General features: G+C 43.5%; 1 protein-coding gene across 4 annotated transcripts in view; it reads right to left on the bottom strand.

Moving 5' to 3' along the window:
- The window catches only part of Kctd1 (potassium channel tetramerization domain containing 1), a 223158-nt gene that overhangs the window by 32289 nt on the left and 175579 nt on the right, over positions 1–15290 (bottom strand). For 3 of the 4 annotated variants that reach the window (XM_008847642.2, XM_008847643.3, XM_008847641.3), the window contains exon 2: positions 11994–12172. In XM_008847642.2, the coding sequence (XP_008845864.1) occupies positions 11994–12172 (179 nt within the window). Of the gene's footprint in view, positions 1–11993; positions 12173–13510; positions 13631–15290 lie in introns of those variants that run through there. The other variant, XM_029570691.1, reaches the window with a different exon arrangement.

The raw sequence follows: 15290 nt of genomic DNA on the forward strand, positions 1-15290 counted from the left end.
ATTTAAAAACTCTAGAATATGTTTTCCATTTTACAGTAATAGTCCCTATTCAGAGAAAAAAACTTGCTATAATAACTAACATTTATTAAGAACGTGTTCAGCACACTGCTGAAAAATTTACAGATTATCTGCATGAATCCTCACTACAGTTCTATTAAGTATTAGAGAATGCTTAATACAAGGGATATTTTGATTGTACCAGTGAAGAAACTGAGGCATAATCCCACCAAGTAGCCTTCTGAGGGTGCTGAGCAAGTGGGTCTTCCTTGAAAAGTGAGAACTATCCCATTCACGAGCTGCCCCAAGCCCCTTTGCCCACAAATCATCTAAGCACAGTAAAATTTCAAGCTGGGGCTGCAGATCAATGGCTGAGTGCTTGCCTAGCATGTGCAATGGCCTAGGTTCAATCCCCAGCACTGTCAAACAAAAATAAAAATCCAAAGACAAAACCCAAACTTAGCCACACAATGTTGTCCCAGTTCTGAATGTCTGCCTGTCCCTGAACACCTCTCCTTCTTGCCTGGCACCTCCCGCAACCTTCCGGTTGTGTTGTACTTTTCTCTCCCTCTTCCCATCCTCCCCTTTCCTTCTTCCTCTCTCCTTTCTCCCTCCCCCCTCCTCTTCTTCCTTCTCCTCCTCTTCCTTGTGATCAAACCCTCAAACCCAGCTCCTACTGTATGCTAGCCAAGCACTCTACCACCAAGTTACATCCCCAGTCCTTCACTTTACGTATCTTGGACAGGCAACTCTTGCATGTACTTCTGATAAATTTAAACTGTGCTTGAATTCTGCCCTTAGTCCTGGGCTTCATGGTAATGGCAAACCTGACTATGGAACAAGTCCTTCTTGTGTGGTGGAACATTCTTGAGTCTTCTCCCATGTCTAACTGATGTGCAGACCCTGGTCTATCACCTGCTATTGCTACTTCCCATGTGGCCCCCTGGCTCTCTCTCTCCCCCACACTTTCTGACCATCAATGAGGACAGACCATGGAATGGAGTGTGCCCAGCTTCCTTTGTTGTTTAACTATTCCAGACTGTTGCAAATCACTTACAATATGCCACAGTCGTCGTTTCATGTAAAAGCATCATATTGATCATACAAGAGGACCATGGCCGAGCCAGCCGTTTCTATTTTCAACTTAACAGTTTATCCCACTTGTGATCATGCCAGCAAAACAGTGGCTTACAATGAGAAGTATTTAAATCTTTTTCTTAGGATGTCTAAGAGAAAAATCCAGAAGCTTAACAGTGTTTAATGGAAAGAACAAGAAAATATATACAATTCACCGAGAGAACAGGCCAATGTGCTCTGAAATCTAAAGGAAGATGGGTGGAATAAATGAATCTACTCCAACTCGTCTGTGCCTCCTTACTCCTCCATGTTCAGAGGCACAAATGCACACTCACATGCACACATACAGCATGACACATGCATATATATATACGCAAATGCATACTCATATACATGCCATGCACACACCACAAATATGCACACAGGTACATACCACACATGCACGTGCACATGTATATACCACACTCATGCACAAATACTCATGCACACCACACATACATATGCGCAGATATAGATGCCACACACACCACACACATACATATGCACACATATATATGCCACACATACACACACATATATACCACCCACATACACATACATCTCACACACTTAAACAAATGCATACTCCCACATACCCTACACACATATACATACATACCACACACACAAATGTGCACACAAATACCATACAAACATACATGCCACACACTTATACACAAATGCATACACACATACAACTCCATTACTAACATTGCTCAGGAGTGTACACAGCAACAGTCTCATTCAAGTATCTAGAGTAGCAAACGGTGGCTGAGTGAATGAAAATGAACAAATCTCATCTGTGTGTGTGACTGCAGTGACAAGGAGGTTTAAAAACACGTCCAGGAACTGGGCTTTCCAACGGCACCACCTCAGGGCTCTCTGAGTCTCCTTAAGAGCAGGGAGGAAAGGTGAGTCCTGGAAAGTCTCTTTTGACAGTTTCTGCAGAAGGTTAAAATGTCGAAGAACATGTAATCCTGGCATCCAGAAGGCTGAGTGAAGAGAATTGCTACAGTTCAGCCCAGCCTCTGGTACACAGAAAGTTCCAGGCTGGTGTGGCTTAGAGATGAAACCCTGTGTTAATCACCCCACCCCTCAAAAAGAAAGTTTATATATCTATTCATGATTTAAAGACAACGCTTGAAGTATGTGCTTGGAAAATCTCAGAGGAGGAGGCTACTGACAGCTCTGCCCTTGCAGCACAGGGCTCATGATGCTCCCTCTGTAGGTGAATGTCTTGGGCATCTGTCCCTGCCCAGCTGGGCTTAGGCTTGGTTTATCATAGTTGAAGAATTTCCCCAGAGGCACTACACCATCTCTAGGCACACTGGACAGCAGATGTATCTCTAGATATTTCTCTTTGACTCTTCCAGCAGCAGCAACAAAAGAACAACAACAACAACAACAACAACAACAACAACAACGAACCAGGCCCTAACCTGAAAATCATCTAAGGAGAGAAAGGTTTCCAGCTAAGAAGAAGAATCTCTCACTTTCCTATTCTATCTTGTGACTGCGTAGGGGAAGTGGAGAGTTTTAGTAGTCAGTTGATACTTCTGCTTCTCTTGATGTGTTCTGACTTATCACTCAGAAGTCCTGGCTGAGAAAGAAATGCTTTTGCCATGTTTAAAATCTTTGAGGAAGAGCCTGGTAAGATTGCTCAGGGGTTAAGAACACAGGCTGCTCTTGCAGAAGACCCAGATTCAAATCCCAGCACCCACATGGCAGCTAACAACTGTCCGTAACTCCAGTTCCAGGGGATCCGACAGCCTCTTCTGTCCTCCTTGGGCTTTGCATGACACGGGTGCACTTACACATATGTAGGCAATGCACTCTTACACATAAAATAAAAATAATGAATAAAATATTTAAAAAATCTTTTAAGGAGGCTAGAGAGATGGCTCAGCGGTTAAGAACACTGGCTGCTCTTGTAGAAGACCTGAGTTAGGTTCCCAGTACCCACATGGAAGCTAACAACTGTCCATAATTCCAGTTTCAGGGGATCAGATACCCCTCTTCTGGCCTTTGCAAGCATTGAATGACTCAGGTGCACTTACATACATGCAGGCAAGATACGTACATATAAAACAAAATAAATATACAAAATCTTTTAAGGTTGACAATTTCCTTAGCCCACCCAGCACGCCAAGGACTTGGAAATACCAACCATATCTGTTCTGTCCTGATTTCTAAGCATCACAGACATGTTACTGGATGGAAAAGGAACTTTATTTGTTTGAACATAGCTCCCTGAGTTTGCTTGGTTGTTAGCACCTTTTCTCCAATAATTTAATGCATGCCATCATTCTCCCTGAATTCTCCTTCACGCCCACTTGTTCCTCCTGTGGTACATATTATCAAAATGGTGAGGTTTTAGTGAGGTCTCTTTCTTAAGGTTTCTGTGATTTTAGACTAAAGGGCCATACTCAAATCATTCCTTAAAGACAGGAAGTGGACCTTGAGAGTTTGTTTGGCGGTTCTAGCAGGGGAGCACAGCTACTCGTATACCCTTGACCAAAGACCGGTCCTCCTCTATTGGGGAAGGTCGTCCTCTTCGACCGAGTGTGCTGCTTCGGGAGGGACACGTGGAGCATTGATGGAGGAAGGGGACACCTGCCTAGCCAGCCAGATCAGCCAAATCAACCCTGGTGATCAATGGGGTGGACAAATGCTGCAGCCAGATCGCCCTATCTAAAGGAATGTTGGCAACTGATTGCTACTAGATGAAGAAGAGCTGATCTTCCTAAAACAAGGGACTCTAGATAGGCTGACTAGACTCAGTGGATAGACCTGCACTGGAGAATGGCTGGGGGCGCTGACAACACAGTGGACAGTAACAGGGATGACAGAGTATATGGGCTCCAGTGGGGGCTGGGGAGGCTATGAAAGGGTGCCATTTGGGATGGGGTATAAAGATGATTAAGATTGTTTGTGATATTCTGTATGAAATACACAAAAAATCAATAATAAAAAAAAGACAGGATGTGGAGAACACAAAAAGGGTAAGAGAGCTGGGCTTGTAACTCAGCTGGGGTTATAACTGAGTTGCCAGAATTCTTGGCTAACTTTCACAAAGGTCAGGGCTCAATCCCCAGCACCTCATAAGCTGGACATGGTGGATCACACCTGTAATCCTAGCACTCAGGAGGTAGAGGCAGGAGGATCAGGAGTTAAAGGTCACCCCCGAGGCCTACACAGTTTAAGGACAGTCTCAGTTACCCGAGACCTGAAGAGGGATTGTGGAGGGATTGAGGGGAGGCAGAGGGGCGGAGGGCAGGGGAATCTTTCTTTTTTCTCTTTTATATTGACTGAGTTGCTTTGAGACTAGAAGAGTTTTCTGTTTCTAGGTAAGCTGAAAAGCCCTCAGGGCTGTCTAAATTGTTTTTCAGAGATCAATTTTTGGGGGGATGGGAGGATCACGTAGGTTAATGAGGCTAGTTGGGAATCCTGGAGTTCACTCAGCTCAACTCACAGGTGCTGCCTTTGTGGACACCTTGAAAGTAATCTTTCAAAAGCAGAGCATTCATAATTCATCTAATTGAAGGCATAAATCCTACAGTCTTGTTTGTTTTGTTTTCCCTGTAGCTGGTTTGGAACTCACTATGTAGACTAGGCTAGCCTTGATCTCACAGAGATCCACCTGCCTCTGCCTCCTAAGTGCTGGGATTAAAGGTGTGTGCCACCACACACGGTTCAATCTTACATTCTTAATGAAAAGAAGTGGCATTTAAACAGGGGCATGAGTGACACCACGATGGCAGATGGAGTGGATAAAGCACTTCTTGAAAGACATTTCATGGGTCCACCGAATGTGCCAGTGTTCTCTGAGGCATGTAAATAGAGCTGTCCACTCCCAGAAAGACAAACACCTCTCACTCCTGTAAGCTCTTCTTTGTCCCCCCAGATAGCGTTTCTTTTACTTTCAAGTTTTATATATATCATTTATGTATATAAAATCCAGGAAGAAGAAACAAGAGGAAACGTCTTTCAATGTAACTTCTAAAAATTATTTACTCTTATTTATGTGTGTTTGCTCAAATGTATGTATATATCACACATATGCCTGGTGTCCATGGAGACCAAAAGAGGAAATGGGGTCCCCTGGGAGTAGAGTAACAGATGGTTGTGAGCTGCCACATGGGTGCTGGGAACTGAACCTGGGTCCTCTGCAAAAGCAGTAAACTGTTCTTAACCTCTGAGCCGTCTTTCCAGTCCTCTAATATGACTTTTGATACTACTTATGGGAGATTTCCTTTCAAAAGTCATCAAATGCCTTTTCTTCTCCCTCCCTTCCCCACCCCTCTCATTTCTTTCTTTTCATGAGACTAGGTCTCACTTTGCCGCCCAGGCTGGTGGTGAATTCCTGGGCCTAAGTGATTCTTCTGTCTCAGCCTCACAAGAAGCTGTGATTACAGATATGCAATGCCACGGCTGGCGAATGTGCTCAAATTTGAATTGAAATTTATAATGCTATATTTGGATGTGAATAAATGATTCTGTCTGGAAATGTTTATTTTCTGCATTGGCTTAATAAAAAATGACTTCCCTAACATGATAATAACTAGGAATGGGGACACAGGCAGAGGCACTGTGTGATAAAAAAGATGTCCTGTGCGATGTTAGTTGTGGTGGACTGGGAAGATGAGATTAGAGCTACCAATAGACACAGGAGAAGGCTACGGGGTGTAATAATTCATACCTTTAAAGCTTCCTATATGAACAAAGGGCAATTTGTTTTTTTGGAAATCACCTAAATATTTATTTATTATTAATTATTGTGTGTTTATGATGTATGATAATGGAGCATATATGTGCACAGCACACATGGAGAAGTCAGAGGACAACTTTTAAAAAGAATTTATCTCTATTCTTGAGAATTCCACATATGTATGCAATGAAATATGATCATATCTACCCCCTTTCCTCCCCTCTAACTTCTTTCTTACCTCCCCAATATGTCCCTTCTCTTAACTTGATTGTTTTAAAAGCATATAACCCCACTAAGTCCAGTTAGTACTGCCTATATGTGTATATGTGGGATTACCCACAGGTAATGAGATGTGGCCACTCCTATGAGTGGCCACATCCTTAAAAAAAGAATGATTCTCCTTCCCCTAGAAACTATCAACTACAATAGCTACAGAGGGCAACTGTACGGAAGTTGGATCTCTCTGTCCACTGTGGGTTCTGGGAATTGAACTTAGATCCTTAGGCTTGCTCATCCAGCACCTTTACCCACGGAGCCATCTCGCCATCCTTCAATGTTTTAATAATGGCCATTCTTTGCCATCAAGAACCTCCCCAAATCAAAATATGTGACTGACAGAAATGACAGCATTTGTACAAGCCAAAGTCTGCCACTGGGAAGCAGTGTCTGAAATCCATGAGCTGGGCTGTGTGAAGTGACCCTTTAGACTTTTAAGCTCCTGTAATGGAATTTCTCAAGAACACAGTGAAGTAGAATGTATTTTTCACATATTAACCTTGTAAGAAATTACTTGGATGAATTACTTGATTTTTCAAACAGATGAACAGATCACATACTTTAAGGTTTTTCTCCTATGATGAAAGTAAAAATGAAAATAGGATTAAAAACAGTAAAAATGACCTTGGAATTGCTCAGTGACACTATTCATCATGACAAATCAAAATTGAGAACAGTGTTATTGTCCCAAGCCATATGATTCATAGTGGAAGTTATAAGAAAAGCCTGGCTTTACCACACTACCTGTGGTCATACCACAGCATGCCCAGCCCAGCATGTGGACACTTGTACATCCCACCATCGCAGGGGCAAAAACTCTGAGATGTACGAAGATGCAGAGATGTTATTAAAATTGAAGACGTCAAGTACTGGGGAGATAGTGCAGCGGGTAAAGTGCCTCGGCCATCATGAGCACCTGAATTCCATCTCCAGAACCCACATAAAAGCCAGACACGGAGGCACCTGTTCACAATACCAGTGCTGGGTGGCAGAGACAGATCCCAGGGCTTGCTGGCCAGTTGATCCAAATTAGCAAGCTCAGTGTGGTTCAAAGAGAGACCTGCCTCAAAGACAAGGTAGGAAGGAATTGAAGAGGACACCGAGTGTCACCCTCTGCCCTCACCCCACAAAAGTGAAGATTTCCTTCACTTCTTGATAAATGCATATTAAGTAAACAGCAGATAGTGCCCAGGAACCTACAATTTCTCAAGTAACCTGATATGACCCTGACGTAGGGGATGAGGGAAAGGGTTTCAACTAGAGGAAGTCAGGGTCCCCCTCCTCTTAATTCCTCCAGAATAAGTAGGCTTGCAAAATCTCTTTCTGGTTTGTGCCTTGAAAAAAAAGGCTGCAAATCTCCACTACACAGTGCTGGGCCCCCAAAATCCAAGGAGATAGGTGTTATTTGCGTACATGATGCTTCTACACCAACGTGTCCCAACATCTTTTAATTCACCACTTAAGTTAAACCAAACATAACTTAGGTGGCCAACACATGGAAAAGTAAAAGAAAATGCTAATTAGTGTGGGTAATATACCAGGGAAGATGATTTGGCCTTGAGCTGCCCTATACCCAGGGCCGGTATCAGACGTCCTGTCGGGGTCCTTCTCATTGGGATGGGGGCAGTTTGGAGACTCGCCACACACCCCTTACAAGATGTATCACAGGACTCTCATGAGACAAATCCAGACCGGATGACTTGGGGTACAAAAGTAGCAAAATTCTACTTCCAAACATAAAATGCAAAAATTAGATGAACAAATAAAGATGTTTCTTGGGGAGAAATAACCACGTGGAAATAAATTTCTCTTTAGATTTAATATAGGGGGTGATCATCTCCCCAGAGGACCTCTTTACCCTTTTACTCTTCTTTTTTTGAGATAGGGTCTCATGTAGCCTAGGCTGACCTCAAACTTACTAGATAGCAGAGGATAGCCTTAAGTTCCTTCCCCTCCTGCCTCTACCATCAAGTGCTGGGATTACAGGCATGTGCCACCACACCAGCTTCATTATTTTTCTTAGTTGCACTTAGCTACTTATATGGCTTGTTGACTGTCTATTTATTTGCTGTTTTTCTCCTCTGATTCACCTTATATGCCATGGAAGCTAGCCTAAGAGAGTGAGGATTTTTGTTGGCTGTTGTGCGTCCCACTGGATGGGAAAACAAAATCATCTGTCAAATGAGTGTTAGGCCACGACAGGAAAAACTACAGACACGGTGATGATATTTCTCTTAGTTATACTCCAAGACAAGACTCTCCACTCCCATCACTGTGAAAGCCAGGCCTACTCTGTTCCCTAGTAGCCAAGGCATCCAGCAGATGTCCAGTGCATGTGACTACAGGATTCTCTCCCCAGCAGTAAACAGAAAGGCAAGTTTCATTGTTGAAGCATGAAAATCTTTTGAAGTCACTTCATTTGTTCTTTGCATATACATACACACACACACACACACACACACACACACACACACACACACATATCCAAAGGAGCAATTTTGGAAAAGCACTATTATAAGATGAGGTGACAGAGAGGGAGGAAATTTATCCATTACCCTCTAGAAATTTCCATTTCTAGGGCTTTGCCTGCCCCAAAATCTTTCTTTAAACTAATTTGATCTTCCTTCCTTCCTTCCTTCCTTCCTTCCTTCCTTCCTTCCTTCCTTCCTTCCTTCCTTCCTTTCTTCCTTCCTTTTTTGGTCTTTTTGAGACAGGGTCCCCTTGCAGCCCCAGCTGTTCTGGAACTATGTAGACCAGGCAGGACTTGAACTCACAGAGATCCTACTGCCTCTGCCTCCCAAGTGCTGGGACTATAGGCATGCGCCACCACGCCTGGCACTAATTTGATTTTTCAAAAGCTCAGCCAGTCCTCACTCCTCAGTCATTCTGTGCATGTCCTTGGGAGTTTCCACAGTAACAGTGATATAAAGTCCCTTTCCCTTTCTGTTGCAGCTGTATGGCCAACCTGCCCTGCAACACTTTAAACTGAGGTAGGCACTGAATTACCCAATATGTGGAACAAAAGGTAGGGTGTAACAGAAAGCTTTCTAGACACTGGCACACAACAATTCTGTGGGTTTTGTTTTTGGGTTTTTAGACAGGGTTTTCCTAAGAAGCCCAGGGATCCTCCTGCCTCAGCCTCCTGAGACCTGGAATTACAGACACATACCACTGAGCCTAGCTCCATGCAATGATCCTGAAACTGTTGGGAAAAAAATCACCAAATGGTGTGGCAAACCAGATGCATTCACTTTGGTGGCATTTATTTTTTTGGGATCCTTGAAACATGGGCTTATATGATAACATTATGGGACCCACATTGAGGAGCAATAGCATTCAAACTCGAAACATGAAGGCAGGAAATGCGACATCACAGAATTTCTCACCCTAATACAGGAGTTACAGGAGCTCCTCCTGGCACCCGCAATCCTGACCTCCCCGATCCTTCCACATCACACTTGACTGCTTTCCTTTTCATTGTAGCTCCACAGAGATGATCCTGTGATGGCTAATGCATCCGAGAGTGATACACGCCAGAAGACAGCACACTGCTGGCAAGGACACACGCTTGGCTCCTCTACCCTAATACGCACACCCCTTGGGTGGCCATGGGCGGCGACTCCAAGGCTGCAAGAGGAGCCTCTTGAGTTTTGCAATTACCTACATATCCCAGTGTGCTTAGTAACTCTGCAGCTATTTTAGAGACATCCATTTAGCATAATCTACTTATGTGGGAGTTAACTCATGTACTGGGTTTAAAATACACAAAAGCTTTGTCAAGCCGTCAGCTTGGATGGCTCAGGAGACTGGAACACGAAAGCTCGCCTTTTGCCTCTGGATCCCTGACTGACAGCAAGCTCTTTCACCAAGATCCCCACCTTATCACCACCCCATAGGTCCTGCTAATTAGTAATATCACCCACTTCCTGGCTTGAAAAAGTCCAAATCTGAACAAGAATCGATACAGCACTACTAAGACTGCTTCTGTTACAGGGGATAGTAAAGGATGTGAGAGACCCGACTTTGACCTCAGACTTGTCTTCCTTAAAGTGGTTATTGAATGTATTTTAATACCACACATGTGATAGCAGATATTCAAGATGCCATGCACTTTGGCATCAGGCTTAACATAGCAAATTACTTCGATATTTAGATATAGATGTTAATAAAGAGTGACTTTAATTTTTCAATCAGTTAAAATCAGATCTGCCCTTCTAATCTGCAGGGTCCAGAGCAAGAATTCAACCATCTACAAACTAGCTCCCATAGGTCCACATACTCACAAACCAGAAATTAATTTTAAAAAGTGGTTAAAATATTCTCTATATAGACACTTAACAAATCTTTTCTTGAATTATTTTTTTGGAGCTAGGATTGGAGGTGCATGTTAGGCAAGTGTTATGCCTTTGAGCTAAATTCCCAGAATGCACCTGCCCTTTTTTTTTTTTTAACTTTTTATTTTGAAATAGGGTCTCATAAGTTGCCACGGCTGGCTTTGAACTCACTATCCTCCTGCTTTAGTCTCCTGAGTAGCTGAGATTATAGGCCTGTGCCACCAGGCCCAGCTAAAAAGATTTTCTTAATGGTGGCATGTTTTTCTTGACTTTTTCTTCATTGTTCTTTAATAAAACTTTATTTATAAGAACAGGCAGTAGATTCATGGGTTTTAATTTGCTGACCTCTGACTGCCTATCTTGACTCCGACCTTCTATCTTGACTAATGCACGACTGTATCCTATATCTATGAATGTTTGCTTTTGCTTTTTGACAGGGTCTCCCCTTTGTAGGCCAGGTTGGCCCTGAACTCAAGACTCTCCCAGTGCCAGGAATACAGTGTATACTCTTGTGCCTGGCCTGTTTGTTTGCTTTTGTTGTTAAACTTAATTGGTGTAAAGTTACCACAGACCCAAATCTTGTGTTCTTGGAGGTCACAGCTCAATGGTGATTCCAGTTTGTGGGGGGGTGGGGGGCCCTCTTGGCATCTTTGAAAGGGGTCAGCATTTGCCCTTGAATTAGTACTGGCCATCCAAGTGTTAACCTGCTGTGACACTAAATATTGACCTGGGGTTTAAAAGACACACACACACACACACACACACACACACACACACACACACAAAACACAAAGCTGATGGCAGTGGCACATGCCTATAATCCCGGTACTAGAAATGCAGAGGCAGGAGGATCACTGTAAGTTGGGCCTGGGCTACATAGTGAGTTCCAGGCAAGCCAGGGTTACACAGTGAGATGCTGTCTCACCAAGACAACAACAAAGACATGCACTTGGGCAAACACTAGTGACCACGGTGACTTACGTATTAAAAAATAATGATGCCAGAAAAGTTGGAAAGGGACTAACTTTTACTTGAAAAGCCCTTTTTTGCATTTTTGTTTTTTATCATTTTTAATAAGTTAGTATATAAAGTGATAGGATTCATGATGGCCTTTTCATACATGTGTGTCATTTTACTTTGCTCTAATTCATCTCCTTCCTCCACTGCTCTCCCTCATTTCCCTTGTCCCACGCTGGATGATCTCTTTCCATTCTTTAAACAGTCCCTCCTTCTGGCCACATGTTCTTTCTGTCTCTCTGTCTCTCTCTCAGACAGGGTGTTGCTCTGTAGCTTACTCAGGCCTGGAACTCACTGTGTATCCTTGGCTGGTCTTAAACTCGGAATCTTCCACCCCCAGGTGACATTTGGACATGTATTCCACCACGCCACAGGACAAGCCCCAGCTTGTAGAAGACATACAGCTATATCTGGGAGCAGCCTCTGCAGCTGTTGTCCTGCCCTGGCCTTGGCCAGGCCATGCTGTGCTGCTGGACGAAGGAGACACGGTTAAGAGCATCAGGCAGGTGCACCGCCAACTGTGACATTCCCACTTCTGCAATTACCTTGACTCAGGGTATTTGGTGAGGGTGGCCAGGCTGCTGGTGTACATGTGGCCGCCCACGTCGATGTGGACGGGCGCATTGGATTTGGTGAGCTGGGCTGGAGTTGGGATGCCTTGGTTGTTCAGTGGTGACGCAGGGGATCTAGTGATCAGAGGTCTTGACATATTGGGTCGACTGTCCTACAGAGAGAGAAACATGTTTAGATGTTTCTGTTCTTAGTGGAAATGAGACACGTGGATCACAAGAATGAGGAAAACCACTGATATCACTTGGTAATAAATCTGGAAAATCAGCAGGTTCTCTCACTTTTATTTTAATGATAAGAAGCAAAACAAACCCTACAACAAAGAAAAGGAAAACTTCACGTGCCCAGGATCCAGGCGTTGTCCTAAGATTCATTTCCAACAATTCTGAGATCTATGAGGGTTTATTATACAAACACATTCTTCTCATACTATGCAACTGGTAAGTGACACATGGAGAAATCTTATTCATTTTAGATGAAAAGGCAATCAATGCTTAAAACAATACACATCAAAATAAAATATGTATGGCTTATACTTCTCTTTGAAAATGGCCTCATTGCTATGCAGGAGGAATTAAAACAGACCTTCAGCACTTGTATTTTAGAAGATGTTTTCTTAAATATCTATTTTTTGAATCTCAAAAAAGAGGGCTCAACAGTTCCAGCCATCAGCTTACACATGTTGCAATCTTCTGAAGAGACACCACGAATTTATCAGTCAATAGATTTAAAGAAAATCAGCGAGTATCTATCTAACTGTTCCTTGGTTCTCCTTCTAGGAACCCATGGCTCTGGTATGCTTCAAGATCCCCTCAAGTGATAAATACGTGTGTGTGCCACAGACAAGCTGCTCTTCTGTGTGCCCAACTTCTGGAGGGTTCAAATTCCCAACGTGAAGATGAGCAGATGTTGCTGCCGAGATGTGGAGTGACAGCAGCAAAGGTGTGATGTAAGCAGAGAGACCAGGACAAGAGCAGCATATGGCGGAAGCAAGGACATGCCCAAGAAAGTGCACTTCTGGGAAAGAAAGAGTGGCGACTGTTCCATGGATATGGCTGAGAAGCTTCAAACGCCATAGGTGATTGCTTTTAAATTAGAGGCCAAACCAAGCCATGTCAGGTCAGGTCTCTGGCACTCCACAAAGGGTCAGATATTTAGCTGAAAGTTGAGGAATAAGGAACACTCTCGAAGAATGACCACACACACACACACACACACACACCACACGTACACACACACACACACGCACACACACACACACATGCACATATACACGAGTCAGATTTGTCATTTAGCCAGAGACTGTTGTCAAACACACTAACATTGTGTGCCAAAGCCAGTGATAAGCATGCAAAGGGGATTCTGAAAAATGTCTTTGATGGAGATTACAAAGGGGAAGTCGTTTGGTCTTTGTGCTTTAAACACAGCATGATAAAATATAAATTTGCAAAACATCATAGGTTTCTTGATCTGGAACAGCTTGAGGAGTTACCTGGGGCTCAACTGTTAGATTACTTAGTGTTAACCACAAGTCCAAGCAAGACTCTTCCTGCACATACGTGCTTTTGGAGACACAGCCACTATGAATGGGGTGGTGATGGGCCTTGTACAAAATGTTTACCATCTGTATGGTGCTCTTCTGTACGCCGGATGAAACAGAGCCCAGAAACTGTCACGGAAAAGTTGATTTTTCAGTTCCTAAATTGGGCGACAAATTCATGGGTATTCACTAGAGTTTTCTTTACAGTATTTTTTAATAATGCAAAAAATAGAGATTAAGAACACAAAAGGATGCTTGCAACACATGAAAAAAGGAGCTTAAGAGGTTATTGGGTAGGGGAAAAAACAACTTAAAAAGTCACAGACGGCAGGACACATTGAGGTTAAGAAGTATCAAAACTATTTTAATTCTGAATGATATAAAACATACTTTATCCTTAAAAAAAAGCAGTCAGGAGCTGGGGAACTGGCTCAGTGGGTAAAGCTAGCTGTGTAAGCACAAGACTGGAGTTGGAATCCATATCAAGCCTGGCTCTGGTACCACAGGGGAGCCTGCAATCCCAGCATTCCTAGTGTGAGATTGAGGCCGAGAGAGAAGGCTCTTGGGAAGTTTTGGGACCAACTAACAACAGCAAATAACAGAGAGATCCTGCCTCAAACAAGATGGAAGGTAAGGACTGATACCCCAGGTTGTCCTCTGACCTCCACATGCATGCTGTGGCATGTGTGTGCCTGTATTCACAGACAGGCGCATACAGATATACATGCACTTTATACACACACATACATACACACACACACACACCCCCATCCCCCACACAAAGCAATAAGAAATCACTTTTAAGAAATACCCATTACCTGACTTCCTATTAGAAAATGATTTCCTGACACACACCCCCACACACCCCCACCACACACAGAAGCATGCACATGCCACCTCCTCCATTCACACACACCTCTCTGTTACAATTTAGCCTGTCACAGCACTGCAGAGTCCGTAATAGCTTTTCAATTGGACATATTCTATATCCTGCCTGAGGGTGCTCAGGCGCAAATGAACAGATTTGCAAGGTTAATAGTGTCGTTAGACTGTGACCTCATTCAGCACAGCTCTATGAACACTGCCTGGTCAACCTAGAAGAGGCAAAAATTTAAAGCATAACTGATTGGCTGGAGGATTCTAGATGTCTCAGAATATCTACCATTTACACTGTAGGTCATAAATGGATGACTATTGCCAAATTTAAAATGAAACCAGCAAGGATTAGAACTGGTCCCACTGAACCTTTCTTGTTCTCCTAAACTCCTGTCCCATCCCGATGCACTCTGTTTGGTACATGTCCCCTTACATTAGATCCTTTTGTAACTTTTATCTGTTTGTGTATGTGTATGTACATACATGTGTGAAGGTGCACATGTGTGTGCATGCATATGGAGGCCAGAGCTCAGCCTCAGGTGTCATTCCTCAGGATGCCTTCCACCTTGTTTTTTTTTGAGACAGGATCTCTCAGGAACGTGGAACTGGCCAAGTAGGCTTGGCTAGCTAGCAGTAAGACCCAGGACTATGCCCATCCCTCCCTGTAGCACTGGGTTTACAACCACATGCTACCACCATGCCCCCTCCCCCGGCCTCCCTGTGTGTTCTGGGAATTGAACTAAGATCTTCATGCTTGCAAGGCAAACGCTTTATCAACTGAGCCACCAACCTGTCCCTGATAAGATCTTGTGCGGTTGTGGCCAATACTGAAGTGGACGTTTCTCTCTTCCTGTGG

This window comes from Nannospalax galili, unplaced genomic scaffold, assembly GCF_000622305.1.
Source record: "Nannospalax galili isolate Female #2095 unplaced genomic scaffold, S.galili_v1.0 scaffold162, whole genome shotgun sequence".
Classification (NCBI taxonomy): Eukaryota; Metazoa; Chordata; class Mammalia; order Rodentia; family Spalacidae; genus Nannospalax; species Nannospalax galili.